An 18929-nucleotide genomic window follows, 5' to 3' on the forward strand; every position below is an offset into this window, starting at 1 on the left:
GTGTCTCTGATGCTACACCACAGAACTGGGGTTTTAATTCTTTTTTCATCAGGAAACTGACTGTACTCTGACAGCTCTTACTTCTGCCTCTAACATGCCATGCTAACCTGAGGCACTGAACATATAACTTGAAAAGGAAAATTTTAAGAGCCTTTTAAGAAGCTATATTTAAGAAACTTTGCAAGGTTGCACTACTTAGAACCTAAACTGCATATACAAACATACATATACATATTTATCACTAGAGATCATTATCATCTCCCAGAATGGAACAGAACAACCTGAAAATCTTTTAAGGTGGGATGATAATGTTCTGTATTTTAAATCCATCAGCAATTACAATATTTAAAACCTTAGCTACCTAGAAAACAACATAATTAGGTAATAGGCGAAGCTTAATCCAATGCAAATATACTAAGTTTTCAGAGTTTAAAAAACACTTCAGATTTGTCATTAGCTTTAGCTGAAGTAATAGTTTTAAAAATATTGCAATTTTGAATTTTAAGTAAAACAAATTTGTACTTTTTTTTTTTTGGATATGTTAAAAACACTTCATTAAAATGTTCAGGTATTTGTGGGTAACAAACTTTTAAACTCCAGGAAGCACTAAGAAAGATCCATTATTTTTTGTGATTCTGTGATTGTCAACACTTACCCTGATAGGACAGAGCCCGTTTCGGCAATTCTTTGGGAGCCATTTTAACTCCCACCGTAATCCTCAAAATTGTAGTCACTGTTGTGCCAAAATTTTTCCTTATGCATAGCCAAATCATTCGTACCTGATCCAGCTTTGGGAATTTCTGTAGGAGGTTTTCTAGAAAAGTGTTCCTAACTAGTTGCTATGTATTTGGCTAGAGAGTTTATGGACACAACAGATCAATCACAAAACATCACTCCTGCGCTTGCCCTAAGGCACATCTTCCAGAAAGACAAGCTAGGTGCAACGAGCTCAGCCGCTGACATCTACGCTGTTACTCTCCAGTCTTTTTTACTTTGTGCTGGCCAGCTCTCCATCCACTATTGACTCTATAGAGTTTGATTCATGTTACCCTAAAACTGCCCATTTCTCTCCACTGGACTACAAAGGGAGCATTTGATGATTAGCTTAAGTGCAGACACCTACACAGCTAATGTCAGAAGATAAGGCAAGGAATTCTAACCTAAGTGTTGTCTGGAAATAAAACAAGTTCCTTTATTGTTAATAACAACCATAACTATTTAAATATGTGCTTATTTACTATTTGAATTCATCTAGTATAAGCTTCCAAGAAATGATTCTTGCTAAACTCCTGAAGAGGGGACTGAGGAGCTTCAGGAACTTACATACCACAGTCAAGCCAACTCTCCATCTTCTCTTCGATAAATGAGACAGATTGACCTAGAAACACCTTGTCTAAAGCAATTTCCTCTAGTCCTCAAGTTACCTCTTATACTTTTGATTCTCCCTCTCTCTCTCTCTCTCCCCCTCCAGTTTAAGCCAGAGGTGTGGACTGCTCAAAAAAACTGTCTCTGTTTCCTAGAGACTCCTGCTGCTGGCTAAGCTACATCTTCACAGAAGATCTTGACAAAAACTGGAGCAGACACCTTGCAAATGCAGCTGCATAACTGCAATTAGCAATTTGCTGCCTGAAAGCAGTAAAGAAGAATATACAAAGAGATGAAATTACAATTAAATGTACAAAAGAGCTCCTAAATACAGGACTCCAAGCAGATGCTACCGTGCTGTTAGTATCTGCAGTCAATGGAGACGAAGCCATCATGCTCAGGATACAAATGTATGCCAAACTACGACTTCCATTCTCTGTTTTCTTCTTTAACTGCGTATTGCTTTTTTTTTTTTTTTTTTTTTTTTTTTTTTTTTTTACCTGCCAGTGTAGCTTTTTCTTAATTTCTAGCCCTTTCTGCCCTTATCTTCCCACTACTTTGGGTCAGATACCTGCCTTTTTCTTCCTGTTTCGAAACCCATGTCACCTAGTTGGCTGTCTGCAACATGTTCTTCTGTGGTAAGCCACCTGGGTCAAGGACAACGTCATGGCAAGAAGCAAAGTGCTTAATGAACTTTCCTGTATTTTGTTTTTTCTTTAAAAGCAATATAAAAAAATATATAAGGTAACAAAATATGTTATTGGAAACAGTGCTATTTTTAAATCCCAACAGAGAATTTTTTTTTCCTAAAGGTTATTATACAAATATCATATTTACAAAACAGCGAGGTCATGAACACAAGCAATCATTTTTGTAGAATATGAAATTTGTTCTTTGTGTCACACTTCTGTCTAGTCTGCCTCTTAAGTTTTTTCAGTACTCAGCCTGTAAAAATTTTACTGCCTGGAGTCTATTGGCTTACATGCCATGTAACTCCAGCATGGCAGTAACGACTAAGCCATGGTCAAAACTGCTTGCTTCACAACCACTGACAGTCAGCAGATGTGAGCAGTTCTCTGACCCCTGCGAGGATACAAAATTATGGCTGACTTGAATATTCTTCCTTTTTTCGCCCCAAAAAAACAAAGGCTGGTTGTACCATCTTCTAATATATTCAAAGATGGCTATCACAGAAATTGAATCCTACTGAGTAGCTTTCCTCTCTGGTTTACACAAATACACAAACACCTTACTCCTTTCCCTCTTTTCCTTCTTGTACCACCTCACTTCCTTCCTAGCCCTGTGTTTATTCCTGCTGTTTTACGCTGTACCTCTCTTGTATCTCTTTAGGTTTGTGGAGAAACAAGAACCTCCTCACACATTGTGCATTTGGTTCCATGATTATTATACCGTGGCATGAAGATTTTTTTTCCCCACTCTATATTTTTCTTCTGCCCAGAGCCAAGATGGATCTGCAAAAGCATATCAGTTCAGCCTTAGCACTGAGGGAAAAGAGCTACATTACTCTGGAAGGGGAAAAAGGCAGGAGAGAACAAACGTATCATCAAAGATGTAACTAGCTTCTGTAAGAAGAATGATTAAGGTTTTTCGGTATGGAAAAAAGAGCTGAATGAGGAGAGCGTTGGGAGGCTATCAGACCGCATATACAAACATTGGGAAAGACTATACATTGGCCAACACAGGAAGCAGAGAGCATTATACTAAACCAGCAGTTTGGGCTCAACAGGACAGTGGATCTTTACATGACGTCTGTGTTAGTAGGGCAACTCTCAAATCATAGCAATCTGTTGTGAGGACCAGAGTTCAAAAGGCAAATGGTCAATTTTATAGAAAAAAAAACACAGCACTGCAGCTTATGATGCCTCCATTGGTCACAGTATTATAAGAAAATATCACCATATATTTGCTCTGTGCAACTGCCTGGTTGCTACCATTGGTCACAAACAAAGATAATGGACAGATGGGGGGAATTGCGTTTGAGCTAACGCATCCATCCTTACAAATAAGGTAACCCTGAGGCGGGTCAAGGTGGCTTTGTGAGCAAGGTGCTGTGCTGGACTCCCACTGGCTCAATGCCTTCTCGTGGTGCTGTCTGAAAGCTGTTCTGTGATGTAAGGCACCATGGATACTTCCGTTTTTCCAAAAAGGTATCAATCTTTTTCTCACTGCAGTAATAGCAGGTTTTCCCTAATGAAAATTCAAAAGCACAAAGAATGAAAGAATTTTATAACTCTAAGAGTGTTCATTTTCAATTGCCAGGGTGTATTCAAGCACTGTCTATGCCCAAACATGCCTAAATAATAGAAAGCATGTAGAAATGCTCCCTATATTGCAACTGTATGACAGCAAGTAAGCTTTGCATTCACAGATTCATTTGGGGAGGGAATGGGAGCAATTTTCAAACACTCCAACATTTCTACAATTGTAACTGCAGTGCAGAGAGAAGCCCAGATCTCAATATTTTATTTTCACAAAATTTTGTACATCACCGAAGTCTATGTATATATTCAGACCTGGGATTTCAATTCTGCAAACTGTCAAAAACTACTGGCTATGTCTAGCTTGGTTTCCAGCATCCATTGCCCAAGCATGCAGGCAACACTCCTCTCTTCTTGTTCAAGTCCTAGAGGGTTGTCTGCTGAGTGAAACTTTTACTCATGATATTTAAAAGGGGAGTGGTGCACTGAACAGTAATATTGTCTACATGAATCCTCTGGAAAAAGCATATATACTGCTATTTTTTTCCCCTTTTTTATAATTTTTGACAAGGTAGTTTGCTAAAAATAAATATTGTTAGAGCAGCCCTACTACTGGGTTAGATATTCTAATCAGAACCGGTCCATCAGTTAAAGATACTCCAAATTCATATGCCAAGGTCTTCCTGGTATTCAACCAACAAGGTATTCTGCTTGAATACATCTCAAGAGAGTGCATTTTTTTCCTTGCCTGTTTAACTTTGAGTTGAATCTGACACCTTTTCCAACCCACTATCAATACTGTTGTAGTGCAAAGATCTGGATCCAAATGCATCTTTGCAGCAGCAAAATTTTGTTACATCCAAATCAAATATCTTTGAGACATGAAAACAGTCTGTGGCGAGTAACATTGCTCTCTGTGCAAAATAACTTTCTGAACAACTGCCCTGCAGCAATATGAATACACTTTCTCCTCCATTATTAAAAAATAATTTAGTCCCTTCAGAGGAAAAACAAAACAAAACCAACAGGTTGAGAGGTACAGCCCAATAGCAACAGAAAAACTCTTAACTTTGTTTTGCTAAGGAGTTCTGGAGATATTTTCTTCTTCCTTCCCAATTTCCCAAGCCACTCTAGCATGGCCCAACACAGGGAGACAAGGGCATATTATTTGGTGAGACCAGCCTCTGTTGAATCCTTTCCACCTAACCACCAGCTGAACACAGCCCTGACCAACCTTACATTTCTCAGCACAATCCAGCAAGTTCAACCAGCCAAAAACCAGAGAACAAATCTTTAGCTATAAGCCTCACAACAGCTTTTACAAACAGAGCACCACAGTGCAATTTCAGAATATGAATCCAACCACTCTACTAGCAATGAATTATTTGAAACAAAACACACAATACAAAGCAAAATCAGTAAGTCAGCTTTAAGAAAAAGATCTATCAAATACAGGATGCAACTGACTCTCAGACATGAGATGTGGGTCACTTTCATAACTCCAATCATGACTTCCTATAAAACAGGGAAAAGTCTGTTAAATTTAAGAAGCAAAAAGCAGCAACAGCAACAGTCTTCAATCCATCAGATGCACACTCAAAATCATTACTGAAATTAAGATCACAGCACAACATAACCACACACTAAAACTCAGGCAAAGCAAAAAACATGACTGAGTCACACCATCTTACAAGATTCAAGATCTTCCAAGCTCAGTCCTAGAGATGGAGGAGATGTGTTACTTTTCCGCAGCTTAACTGAAGTGTTTTTAAAATGACTTTGAATTAAACAGTTGCTAAGCATGTTTAAACAAGACTTTGTTTACTTGACTTAGGCTGTGAAGAATACATTTTTAAGCTAAGTTCATATATGCTATTCTCAAAACGCAGTGAACATTTGCATTGAATTTCACACCAGTTAAACTACATTTAGGCACCATCTTTCAGAACAGCAGCGCATCTGTACAGCCATTCCTCTTCCCAGAAGAAAAAAAAAAAGCAACTCTTATTGGTACTACTGTTTTTTTCTTTCTAAAAATCTTGCCCTACTTTTCAAATACATATCTCAGTGCTCTTTACATGGTACGTACCAACTTCTACATCTCCTGCCTGTGCAGAGTGAAAGAGATGAACTCCAAATGAATGTGCCTACTGTATGTAGGGTATGGTCTGACCTCAGGGGCTTTGACCCAAGGAGCCGTAGCTCTTGCTCCAGATGAAGACATGGGACAGCACTGGGGTGCTGTCAGCAGCTCCACCCCTGCTGACACCACTGCTGGCTGCATGAGCCTTCTCCTCTATTTTGGTCCAGCATATGGACAAACTACTTATGGTTAAAGTAATCTGTATTACTTTGAACTGCACCAAAGAAGGAGCAGTTGCCATACAGTCAGGTACGTGACAGCTGAGAGCAAGAACACCTGCGGTATCTCCTCAAAACTTGCTCACATTGGGTGAATGCAATTTCCCTGGCCATCTGGTATTTACATGACAAAAAGGGGTTTTATCACATAAAAAAAACAAACCCTAGAACAGCAGCTGTGGATGGGCCACAAAGCAGGAGCACATCCAGGGCAGCTACACAGGGTGGCCAAAGCGACGCACAGAGCCTTAACAGGGCAGAACTTACCCACTCACGCAACCGCTAGAAGGTGTGTGTGACTGCAGGCCTTGGCCTGCTGCAACTTTCTACACCCACATCCTCCATCGAAGTCTTTTGCTTTGTGGTACAGGGAAGATGGACTTTGTTTCGATTTGCTTGGCAGATGAAGCCTCACTAAAACCTCTTACTTTACCTGACCAAATCCCTGTCAAACCTGCAATAGGAATAATTTCCAGTCCAAGACAGGAGTTCACAGGCATAAACTGTGTGCAAGAGCAGCTTTACCCCTCAGAGGGTAAACACCTTCTGGCTACTCTTTGATTATCAGCCAACACAAAACATATCACTCAAGCAATTGCAATGGTAAGATTTCTCACAGTACTTCATTTTTACAGCTTAGATCAATATGGAAATTGTTTTTAGAAGGGAACAAACAGAAAATGACAATTTAAAGGAAGGGAAGGCAGTAACCATCTAGCATCTAACCTTCCTAGCAGAAGGTCTGCTTTTTCTACTTTAAGCAGCCTACATACGTGCCTCAGCTTTCTGTTGGTGACAAGTTTCAGTATTAGTCAAACTCAGGATGTGTGCTATACTAAGCTGAAAGAAAAAAATGTATTGACACTAATACAGACCTTGAAGCAATGACATGCACAGAAAATAATTACCAATGATTTCTCTATTCTGTTGACCGGGAAACTCTTAACTGCAAACAGGACAACACTCACTTAAGTAGCATTACTTCATAGTTCTGGGACAGGCTTTTACATTATGAGCCCCAAATGTAGTTCCAGCAGTAAGCACACATCTGTCAGTCTGCAGTTGTGAGTAATTACCAAAACAGCATGCTTGGACACACACTATTCCAAACTGTAAACGGGTGCACAATTTTGTACAAGAATTTACATCCTCTTTAGGGAAGAGGTTGGTCCTGGTAACCAAAAACTCAGAACATCTCCTCAAATGACTGTGAGGGAGTTGATAAAATCCAACAGTTCTTTGCACACATGCATGTAACTCAATACAGTCTGAATCCAGTCATTTTGGGGATACTATGATGCAAGTCTGCAAGATGCCAAAAATGGTTGTAAAGATTTGTAGCAAGAAGTGGGCCAACCAAAGGAGACAGCAAAGGCAAAGAAATAAGCTTTCTGGTATGAAAGATCTTCATCAGCTCTAAACCAGAAGAAACCTGGACTTTGTGTTAAATGTACTGAGAATTGCTCCGCGTTTTTTCCACAAGTCAATTGTGCTGATTATATTATGGAAACGGAGATCAAAGGATGGTTGGCACACATGGAGCTGGGGAGGTGATGGCAAGGGGAGAGCAATTAGGCAGTTACCCCTCGCAGGAGACAGAGACAGGTTATTATCACTACTTGCGAGGACTGAAAGACCAGCAAGAGGTATGATGTAAAGAAAATTGCAATACAGTGTAAAACTAAACTCTCTACTATGCTCAAGATTTTATTCACCTAGTAATTATACAGCTCAGTTTCTATCTCATTTGCTGAAGTGGTGAATATGGTGGAGGTCTTCTTGAATCCTTTAGGTGCAATATCATCACAGTTAGAAAATATCATTTATATTTTTCATTTATTTGCCTCCAGATTAAATTCTTCAGGGCCTGGGCAAGACTGTTACTTGACTCACAGTCCCTTTTGAGTAGGCAGACAGGGGAAGTAAATAAACTGGAATGGGATGTGAAAAGCTCATGCTTAGGGGCAGTAGCATTTTCCCCAGTTAAAGCACCATAATACACTAAGCTGGCCTTCAAGGTCCTCTTGGCCAACACAAAGGATGGCAGTAGACTTGGGATGGGTGGATATGAGATAATGCTGGGGAATGCAACTGACACACTGCAGACCTTATCAGTATGACACCAACACTCCAAGAAAAATACCTGTAACATCACCAAAATGACCAGGTTGCCTTTAATATTTACTCCCTAGATGCTCACTGTCGTGAGCATAAAGCCACCCTGATTACAGTGCTAATGAAGGAAAAGAAGTTGTACAGTTGAGTTTCAGGTTTTGCTTTCTATTTAATCTTTTTCTGCATAGATAATAGAACGATACTTACTGATTTGCATTGTTGTACATAATCCTCTACACTACTACAGCTCCAGTAAGAAACACAACTAAGCTATATATTACCTGAAATGACAATGTTGTTAAATAAAAAAATAAATGCATGATGATTATAAAGTTTCATGGTTGGTGTTTAATACACCAATGAGTATACCTCACCGGTATACCTCAAAACAATTTAATTATATTTTGTCCAGATGCAAACTTAGAAAGATTTTAGTTATTATAAAAATCACCCAATCTTTCTGCATTGCTTTTCTGACTTTACACTGTTCTATCACAGAAAACATTTAAAACATTTAAAATCTAACAGGGTTCAGGTAGAATATCCCTAAAAACAAACAAAGATGAAATGTCACATTAGCCATTTCTCTGGTTAGAATGGTTTTGTTGTTTTTTAGATTATTTTTTCTTTTTCATTCATATCTTCAATTTGGTTTCATATGTTAAGAAGAAAAATCAAACTTAGCATCTTTGTAAAGATTCAAAGCCTATGTAGCACATAACTGAACAGCAAAGGCCTTACGAAGTGAAAGCAGATGGACTACATTATGTATGTGCCCAGGCATTTTAGAAAAGTATAAAAAGGAATTCCTGGGCAGTGGCGACCATAGAAAAACTTGGTTCTCTTGTGTAAACAATGTTTTCCCCAACAGCTGTATTCCCCTTCCTGTTTATTCTTCTCTCCTGCAGAATTCTCTCAATTCAGTCACATCTGTATTTCATTTATTTTTAAAATATATTTCTTTAGCTATTCTCCTAGCCTTCCAGATTATTAAGACTGAGGGAATTTTTCAAATCTCATTTCTCCTTTCACAACCTATCTTGTTTACATTTTTACACTTCATTTAGGTTCTGAATTCACATAATGATCCATGTGGGTTAGGGGCTTTACCCACACAGACTGGTTTGCAGGGTTAGAGTTTTCATGCGAGCATTTGAAATTCCCTACGCAATCATCATTTCCTTCTGATTTTAAGATCAAAACAGAGCAGGATAATTAAGTGAAAACAACCTTTGGTAGTTCCTTTCTTCTTCCTTTTTTTTTTTTTTTGATTTCAGGATTACATTGAATGCTTACACATTCAATAATTATTAGACTTCAGAAAAAGTCTAATAAAATAAAGTCTAAGAAAAACTGTTGGAGCACAACATTTCTCACATCATATTTGAGAGTGCTTGTTTAATGCAATAATTATTGCTACAAACCCCAATGTTAAAGTTTGACTTAACACCATTATTGATTTCAATCACTTATCTTTTTAAAAATTATTATTATATACTTTTATTTGCTATATTCTGTTGAAGCATTACAAGTTCTTCTAATTATAAGAACAGCAGTTTTAGCCTGCTTTTTCTTGGTATACATAAAGGTCTGAAATTGCACAAGAATTAAACCAAGTCCACCTTTTTTCATCTCAGCTAGGTTACATTAAACAAGATCATTCAAAAATATACTGTATTTGTAGTCTGACACTTCATTTTTATTCTTTTTACAGCCATTTTGCTGGCTCTCATATCTCAAATTCTTCTTAAAAATAATTGAAGAGATGATGAACCACCTCTCAAGGGCAAGCATCAACCTCTGGAAGCAACTATATTCTACAAGCAATACATCTTAAGATGATGTAATCTGTTCCAAGAAGCTTGCTTCTATTTTTAAATAGCATCCTTTTATCATGCTTTTAAAAGGGCATCTCTATCACAAATTGTTACTTTGCTTTTAACCCAGTAACAATCATCAGTGATATTTAATATACATGAAATGGCTTCAGAAAATCATTGATTTTATCTCATTCTCTACAGCGATCCTTACAAATAGTACTTGAAATGGTAATTTAAATTTATAAGACTATAAAATACTTACACTGTGAAAAACATTTCTGCTTAAGGTCATGCTGTCAAAAGAAGTACATCTTTTACAACCAACTAAAAATGCTTAAGTATTTTGTATGTAAGGTATCTTGGACTGTTTTGGTTTCTCCACTTAATGCTACTGAAATTGACATTGGAGAACCTGGAAAAAACATTACAGCAGGAACTGCACAAAGACGACATTCTCAGCACTTAAACTCCACCTGACTTTACACGGAGAGACAATAATGACAAAGCAAAAGCTACGATTTTGTACAAAGAGCACTTTTTACATGTTTTGATTTTCATTACCATGACTCCAGGTAAATCATTAAATTTAACACTTCCAGAACAATATACTTCCATAATAAATAATAAAAAAAAATGCTAAAAAGAGGTAACATTCCTTCTGTTATTCTCTACCAGAATGAAAGCAAACGTAGTCTTGATGCCACAAGCACCTCACAACAAGTGAAGAATGTATGCATTGTTTATCATCATATTATAAGAATCTGCTAATATCTCTGCCATCACTTGCTACACTGAGATGTGGATCTCTGAGCGCAGAGTGATAATGTCTAACTAATTTTGGACTATGCAGCTATCTTGCAGCAAAATTACTAGGTCTCCTGGAAGCTCACCTGTTCATCTAATGCGTAGCAGCATTCCAAATTAGCAAATAGATTCTTTTTTTTTTTTTTTTTTTTTTTGAGTGGATTTATATATTTCAAGGAAGGTTTTGAACCAAGAGTAAGATGGACTTCTGAAGTGACAGATTCTACCATCTCACATTCCTAATAGGTATTAAAAAAGCCAGCATTATTTTTATTTTTCACATTAGAGTGCCACAAACATCTCGTATCTACTGTGTGGTCTACTACAGCTACGCATAGGTCTTTCTGACATTTCCGGGGAGCAGCAATAATCATCTGCTCTCTCGCATGCAAAGACCTATTTCTTGTCACCTAAAGGCAAAAGAGCTTTACATTTTGCTGATGAAGTTAAACTTGGAAGTTGACGTGGAAGTATCACCTAAAAAGAAACAGAGCTAACTACTGTTTACAACTTTTTTTTTTTTTACTATTTAAACAAAACAAAGATGGTAAACAGTGAATACCATAGCTGGGTCTAAACATGAATCCCTTACAGTGCTATTTATAACTATGGCAGTTGAAAGTCTATTGATTACACCACTGTGACTGCAAAGGCCAAAGACTTTTTCTTTGAGATACTGGTATACTTTACTGCTTGGAAAACCCAAACACTTTCCAGATCATTGTCATCTGCGGAAGTAATTAACATTAGCACATTTTCTTTTGGTTGACTTTTTAAATAATTAAACTAGAACACAACCAATACCCACAAAAATTCTAAGACTGTCACCCTCAACTGAATTATATTTACTAGATGAACACTTGGAAAATGTATTACAAAATGCACAATTTTGTCCTGGCAGGAATACAGTTTAGTCGATATTCAAGGTATTTTCCATCCTTGTTTTCTATGAGTTTTGGAAACTTGTTTTTAACCTTCCTCAATCAACATTCTCAACTCCTGAGAGGACTTATTATTTTAGCAAGATTAAATTCATTTTCCCAGCAATCTCTACAAAACTGCAACAAATACTTTTGAACAATCAAGATTTATTACACGTAATGCGTTTTTTTTTTTTTTTTTTTTTACTAATTTCATAATTTGAATTAAAAACACAAAATAACATCACAAAATTCTGTAATGTTATTTATAAACCTGTGTTGTTTTCTGCTTCTCACTTTGTTACCCTCTAAACGCCTACAGATTTTTCTTTTTGTCATTTTACCATGAACTGAAATTAAGTTTACAAGGATAGGAACTGCCAAGTCTGGTCTTGTTTCAGAGATCAGTACCATATTATTTTTTTTCCCTCCCTAGGCTTTTGCATTTCCTCAGCTTTCCAAGAGTTTTTAAATGTAACAGACAATTAAAAAAACAATCCTTGAGCACTTTTCCATAGTGCCTCCAGGTTTGTAGGGCTGCTTGCAGCTGTGATGTCAATGGGCTGGGGGTGGAAGGAGAGCAGCAGATGATGCTGTAACATCATGCAGCCCCTTCAGCACCGCACAAGCCAAAGCGCACTCACACCAGGCACAGCTCACAGGCAAGGGATGCAGCAGAGAGAAAGTTGTAGGGGTGACCACAGCCTCCTAAGCCCTCCTTGTAAGGCTGTGGCAGATGTATCTTATCCATACTTGCTGAAATCTTTACAATATATACATATATTTAAATGTTTCCCTTCTGACCTTTTGATCAATGGATTTACTTAGATCCTCATTATTCCCCAACTGTTCACACAAGCTTTAACTTTTTCATTCCTAAAAGACATTTAACAGAGAACTGTGCAGACCAGCCACTCCCTACATGAGTACAGTTATAAAAACAAGTCTAAACGATCGTTAAGTCATTACAAATCCTTCTTGTTGAGCCTTCCTGTTTCTCACTGCTTTGCCTTTTCTTTTGCCAGACTTAACGTTAAAATGCCATTTAAGGGCATTAATTTTGTTTCAAGTATATAGAGTGCTACAACTAGGAAGAACTTGAGATAAACAGCTCCCAAACAACTCAGCCGCAAGCTTGCAAGTTTCTCACAGCTGCATGAAAAGTAACAGCTAGACATTAAGGGTCCTATAACTCTTAGGATTTTTAGGGGAACTGGGAATATCCTTGAAACTTCTCTTCCATAGTAGGATCTATGCCACTTCCTCAGCATCACTGAAGTAGTTTGGGGTGCTGCATTGTGGGGTAGGGCCTGTCTAATCTCCCAGAACAAGAAGGCCCAGCACAAACCACACTTCTTGTTCCCCCCAGCTGCCACACAACTATATTGATCAAGAACCAGCTCCTCTTCCAGACAGTACCCCTGCCTAATACACAATGCCTTACAAACATATTTATTGCTGCAAAATCTCAGTACCACAGAGACAGGACTTGCACTGTATTCCAAGCAGATGAATCTGATGGCATTTACAATGCTCTGTGGCAAACAGACCATGCACTGCTTCTTACCCTTGCACGGTTTCAAACTTTTCTTCCTCCTACCTAAGCTTTGTTTGGTTCTTACAGAAGCAGAGCTCCTAGGAAAGCAGTTCCAGCAGAGAGGACTACACAGAAGGGGGAAACTGAGCCCCAGTGCTCATGTGCCCAGGTCTTGGGATACCAAGGCAGCACAGCGTGGCTGAGGGATCCCAGTATGGCTGCTCTTAGTATTTACCAAGCTGCCCCAGCTGTGTTTCGAACCTCAGAATGAAGGGGAGGCAGAGAGCAGAAGGACGATGGAAGCAAAAAACATATGTATGGAAAGGATTAATTTGCTCTATCAATGTAACAATTATTTATATATATATATATATATATATATATGCACACTGCCATCTGACAGATTAAATATATATATATATATATATATATATATATATATATATATATGTTTTATAGTTGGCCTGAAGAGAAGCATGATAATTCTTTTAGCTTTTTTTTTGTTGTTGTTTGTTTACATGTTATGGGAGGCACTGTAATGTCTAGGTTTGATAAGAATCTCTATGTCACCCTGTATAAGCACCTGAGATATCTTAGCTAAGTAAAATTGAACAGAAACTCTTCCTTGGTTTTTATAGGCAGCTTATGGGATGCTGTTGCCTTGTGGCATAGCCTATCACTGCACATTAGTATGTTCCTTCTCAGGAAATGCATGGAAAATTTTGCATGTTTTTCAGAACTGTGGCAAGGAGACCCAGGGACCAACATCACTTGGGCTACTTGGTCTGTAATTTTACAGTATCACAGCAGAGCTCATGCTGTAGTGTACAGTCAATAAAACAGCTTAAACTTAAGAGCCTTACACACCTGATCAGTGGTGGAGAATTTGGTAAGGGGACATTAACTTGTTCGAATTCTTTTACATATCACAGCATCGCACAGCAAGGCACTGGTTAGATTCTCTCCAGCAACACTTCAGACTCCAAACTGGGGATGACAGGTCACTGTAACTAGTACTACACTTGAGCATCCATAAAATCTGTTTACAGGAAAACCAAAGAGAACGACAAATGTCCCCCAAATGGGGGGTACAACAATGGAGGTACATAGCATTTAGACAACTCTGTGAGGAAGTAAATACTTTACCTGTTTCCTTGGTTTGACTCAAATAGCTACAATCACAAGGATCTTAAAATAATAGTGTAAAAGGGTTGTTCTGCAGGTTATTGCTGAAAAATCAGCACTGGAACACTTTGAAAGTTGTAATATTGTTGGAACTAGCATCTTTACACTGATGCCTTGGGACCAGCAGTAGAAAATTCTTTCAAGTACCCCACTGTCTGGAAAGAGAGCTACAAAAATGTCAATGTTTTAACTCAGATTTTATCAGCTCTGAAAATACTGACTCAACTATTGATCTTTTAGCCTAAGCTGCTCTGAGGGAAGGTATGAAAAACCCATCTGGATTGATTTAGCTTTGGTCTCTTAAAACAAGTACCATATCTATATACATAGTGATATATTTAGGATTACATTATAAAAGGCTACAAACTTGAAAAACAGTCACCAAGTGACTGTTTATATCACCAAGTGATATAAATACTGCTGATGCACAAGGTAAATTAAAAATCTCTAAACCAGCGCTGTTTACTTGAAATAAAAAAAGATGTTTAGTGAAGTAATACTTAGGATTTTTACAACTAGAAGTCTGAAGAAAACTTTTTTTTTCAAGTGCTCTGTCAGGTCCAGCTTCATTAACTACTTGCTGGTGTATCACTACATAAGCAGCTCCAGGTCAAACACTTCTCTCTGGTGATGGTATATTTTAGAATTTAAACCCCTACATACATAGTTATAACATCTCTCTCAACACAAAGCTAGCATGACTTAAATTGTTGTTAGAGATCCAAAATAAGCCTTAAAAGCCCTGCATTACACTGCCACACTATGGTACAATTAAGATCTGCAAGCAAAAATATAACAAAAAGACAAAAGAACTCCTATAACTAGGATTGCAGTATTCACCGTTAGTTATGTTTGTCTACTACATTCATAAAGCAATAGAAACATACAGTTGTGCCCTGTTCAGCAACAGCCATCTAGGTACATTATGCTTTAGTATTTTATTTTTCTAAAGTTTTTCCAAAATGAATAAAGAAAAAGTTTACTTTTTACAGGTGTTAAAATACATAGGAAAGTTGATACCAAAAGCATTTCTTTACTTTGTTGGCTACAAAATATAGAGCTTTTTGCTCTCTGCAATACAATGTGACCTGAAAGGTTTTGTGTTGACAGCCAGAGAAAAGAAAGGTTCAAAGACCTTCTCCAAGATATTTTTGAGCTATTCAAGGAAATGCTACATAATTTTTTAGAATCTACATCTAACACATTGATCATTTCTTTATGTCAGAACATAACTCATTTTAGACCAAGAAATATTTCAAATATACTTAACATGGTAAAAATAGGGAAATTCTAAATGCTACTAAGTTTTATGAGAGCTTAAAAAGTCATATTTTTGCTGACCTTGAAGCACAGCAACACAAGAGGGCTGAAATTTCACATGTAATTTTTTAACTACAGCAGCTCACAAGTCAAGGCATACATTATTTTAATTACTTTCCCATTTATATAATTTATACCTTCCATAGCATTTATTTTGCAAGAAAGCTATAAATCAGTTTTGTATGACCATTACCAGCACTGCTTTATTCATTCTAACATTCCATTTTTTAAGTGTTTTTCTAATAAATCAAACATTTTACATAAGCAATCGGCTGAGGCCAAGACCATACCAATTATTTTACCTGCAAGAACTTGCCATTATAAACATTTCCCACAAGGCATAATAAAATACATGTCTGGTGCCACAAGACTTACAGGAATATCCCGTACTGAAGGATATTAAATAAAGATTAGATGACTAGTTGGAGTTTCATCTGTTCCACCCCTTTCTTAATTGCTATTGTCACCACTTCAGTTTGCAAAAATGGCGCAGTCTGTATGCATACAGGTTCCTTCCCGTTAGGATGGCTTAGTCAAGCTTTTGAAATCCCAAATTAAGCAACTTTCATCTCAAAACACTTTCACTTACAGAAAGACATTAATGAACAGGGATTCTCTTTTCTATGTTACCTGTCTCTAGGCTACATGCGCATGCATACATATGCATGTGCTTCAATGCAATTTCTGTTATTAGGCCTCTGTTTTCAATTATTGGAGTGTTCGTAATTTATTTTTTTACTGCATTTACTCAGAGCACAAGCCACCAACTTATAGCTAGAATATTAACTCCTCATAATACTCAATACTTACAAACAGCAAACTGTGAACATTATAGTCTAAAAGCTTTTAAGTTTCACTAACAAATGCAAAGGTCTCCTGAGCATTCCTGAATAGAATCAGCCCAAATAAATTCCATCCTCACACCTGGTAGGAAATCTGCAGACTATCCTCTATAACTTGTGATTGTTGGAAGCCCTTTGGCAGGGGAGGAGTATAGCAAACTTGAGAGGCACTGAGGGAAGACAATTTATGGTGAGTGCATTCTTAACTATTTTAGTGTTTAGCGGTTGCCCAGGAGTTATGCTGGACTGCACGAGGAACTTGAATTCCAACTTTGCGACTCCTCCCCAAAATCCTACAACAGTCAATTTTGAAATGCTGGCCTTTGACTGCACCCAAAGATTTATCAGCTGATGCTATGGCATTTCTGTTATTCTGTCCATTTTAGTTACAAAACTCAATTTTCCATTTCCCGGCCGAAAGAAGACATATCTTCTTCCATTAGTCACTCAGGCATCACAGCTAAGTATTTAAAATTAGATAACATTCTTTAAACCATATATTTTATTTAAATTATGAAGATTTAGCTTGAAATTGAATTGACTACTGAAAAATGCTATTTCTTACTATCATATCTTCCCTTACAGCCCACTCTTCTGTGAAGGATACTGTATTCCATATCAGAATAATTGGAGTTCTGTCACACGAAAAAGATAAGTTACGATTAATGGCATCCTTAGCGCTGCTGAGTTATGTCTTCCTCAGAAGAATCAAAATCACGCTCCATTGTCATTCATCAGGTATCCCCTTCTAGGAAACTACAGGAAACGTCATACCTTCCTGAACTTTTCCATCTGCTTATAAAGATCTGGATCCAGCTCCTGAGACACATCTTTCATCCAAAGCAGAGCTCCTCTGTATTCAGTCCGATACTGTTCCATTCGGTTCACTGTCAGCCATGTGTCTGAGATGGCCCTATATCTGAAAGTCTCCACTTCTTGATATAGTCTACTCAAAGGAGTACGCAGTGCTAATCTGGGGGAAGGCATGAAGGAATGAATGAAAGAATACATTAAAGAAGCTGTTCCCCAAAAGCACACAAATTAATAGAACTCCTGACACTTCACTAGCAATCAAAAGACACACAGTTAAAATAATTCACTTAATTCTGTGTTCAGACACTTAACTCTGTGTTCAGACAGTTCTACAGGTTAGTTGCGGGTATGCATTAATGGGGTAATGTTACACATATATTGTGCGTGCAACACTCCTGTTCAAAGAGTTACCTTTTACAGTTCCTTTCTCTTACACGAGTGGAAAAGGAACTTTTACTAATGTGTATATTTTATTTAGCCAAACTGCTTGTATTTATGCTATTAAAATTCCTCTTTGTCAGTTGCATTTAACAAATGTAAGAATATACCTGAGATAATTTATTACTGGATACATACCACAGACGCATCAGGATTGTCATGTTAAGCCTCAAAAAAAGTACTTTATTAGCCTTTAATCTTTAAATGTATGCGTAAATAAAGAAGTCATCTGTCAAGTGGATAATTATCTGATTTTTTTTTCTTTTTAAAGAATCTGAACAATTCCTTTGAAGGACATTTATCTTTGGGAAGGTTTTAGGCATTTTCTTACATGTTTGTTCCAGATACCACACTTTGGAGAGGCAGTAGGGGACACTGTTGTCTTCCCTATGCCATCACTTCAGCTCCTAATGGGATCTCGGAACTAGACAGAATTACTCCAACTTTTGCTGTTTCCTCCTGCTGCTTCTGCTTTCCTGTTTGTTGCCAGAAGCCACCTCACTGGAATGGGTTCAATCAGCTCCACATCAGTGTACAGCTAGTTTAATTTGCCACTTAGGGACTTCCTAGGCATGAGAGAATTTCTAATTTCAGCTCCAATAGCCAGCAAATTTCATCTACATGCTCTCCAGCTTGCTATTGGCATACAACATAAATAAGAGCAGTCCTGACTCCAAGATGAGCTTGGGGATGGCTCAAGAAGAGGAGGAAGACAAACAACTGGTTCTATTTTTATGGTTGTTTGTTTATAAAGATGCCTTAAAAATGCATCAAGTAAGGCAGATGACAAAATGTGAACTTCTTATTGGGGCTTTTGTAGGTGCAATGCACATTTCTTCACATTCTACAAGCAGACAAACAGCCATTTAAAGGAAAAATTCAGCTTATATAGACATGTCATACAGTGGGATTTCTAAAAAAACATTAAGCTTTTTAAAGAAGCAAATCATTAGGGTTTTTAATGGTGCCTTACATGTATTTTGAAGATCCCACTCATAGCTTTTACTGGATGTGCTAATGACCAAAATCTAGCCCAAGATAAACATGAAATTCTCAGTGCTTGGTATGTGATGTTTTATTCTGAGCCAAACAGCTGTGCTGTTAAGCTAATTATCGTGAAACTTTACAGATTTAAGAACCCCCCAAAATCCTGTAAAAGCATAGAATTTAATTTGTAATTTGTCATGGAA

The 18929-nt window shown here is 37.5% G+C and overlaps 2 protein-coding genes across 5 annotated transcripts in view; both read right to left on the reverse strand.

Annotated features, from left to right (window-relative positions):
- Positions 1 to 18929, reverse strand: part of ASNS (asparagine synthetase (glutamine-hydrolyzing)) — an 853397-nt gene that overhangs the window by 366911 nt on the left and 467557 nt on the right. The gene's annotated exons all lie outside the window — the stretch shown is intronic.
- Positions 1 to 18929, reverse strand: part of ICA1 (islet cell autoantigen 1) — a 76266-nt gene that overhangs the window by 34512 nt on the left and 22825 nt on the right. For all 4 annotated transcript variants that reach the window (XM_035545175.2, XM_035545176.2, XM_035545173.2 and 1 more), the window contains one exon: positions 17263 to 17461. In XM_035545175.2, the coding sequence (XP_035401068.1) occupies positions 17263 to 17461 (199 nt within the window). The remainder of the gene's footprint in view (positions 1 to 17262; positions 17462 to 18929) is intronic.

This window comes from Cygnus atratus, chromosome 2 (assembly GCF_013377495.2).
Source record: "Cygnus atratus isolate AKBS03 ecotype Queensland, Australia chromosome 2, CAtr_DNAZoo_HiC_assembly, whole genome shotgun sequence".
NCBI lineage: Eukaryota > Metazoa > Chordata > Aves > Anseriformes > Anatidae > Cygnus > Cygnus atratus.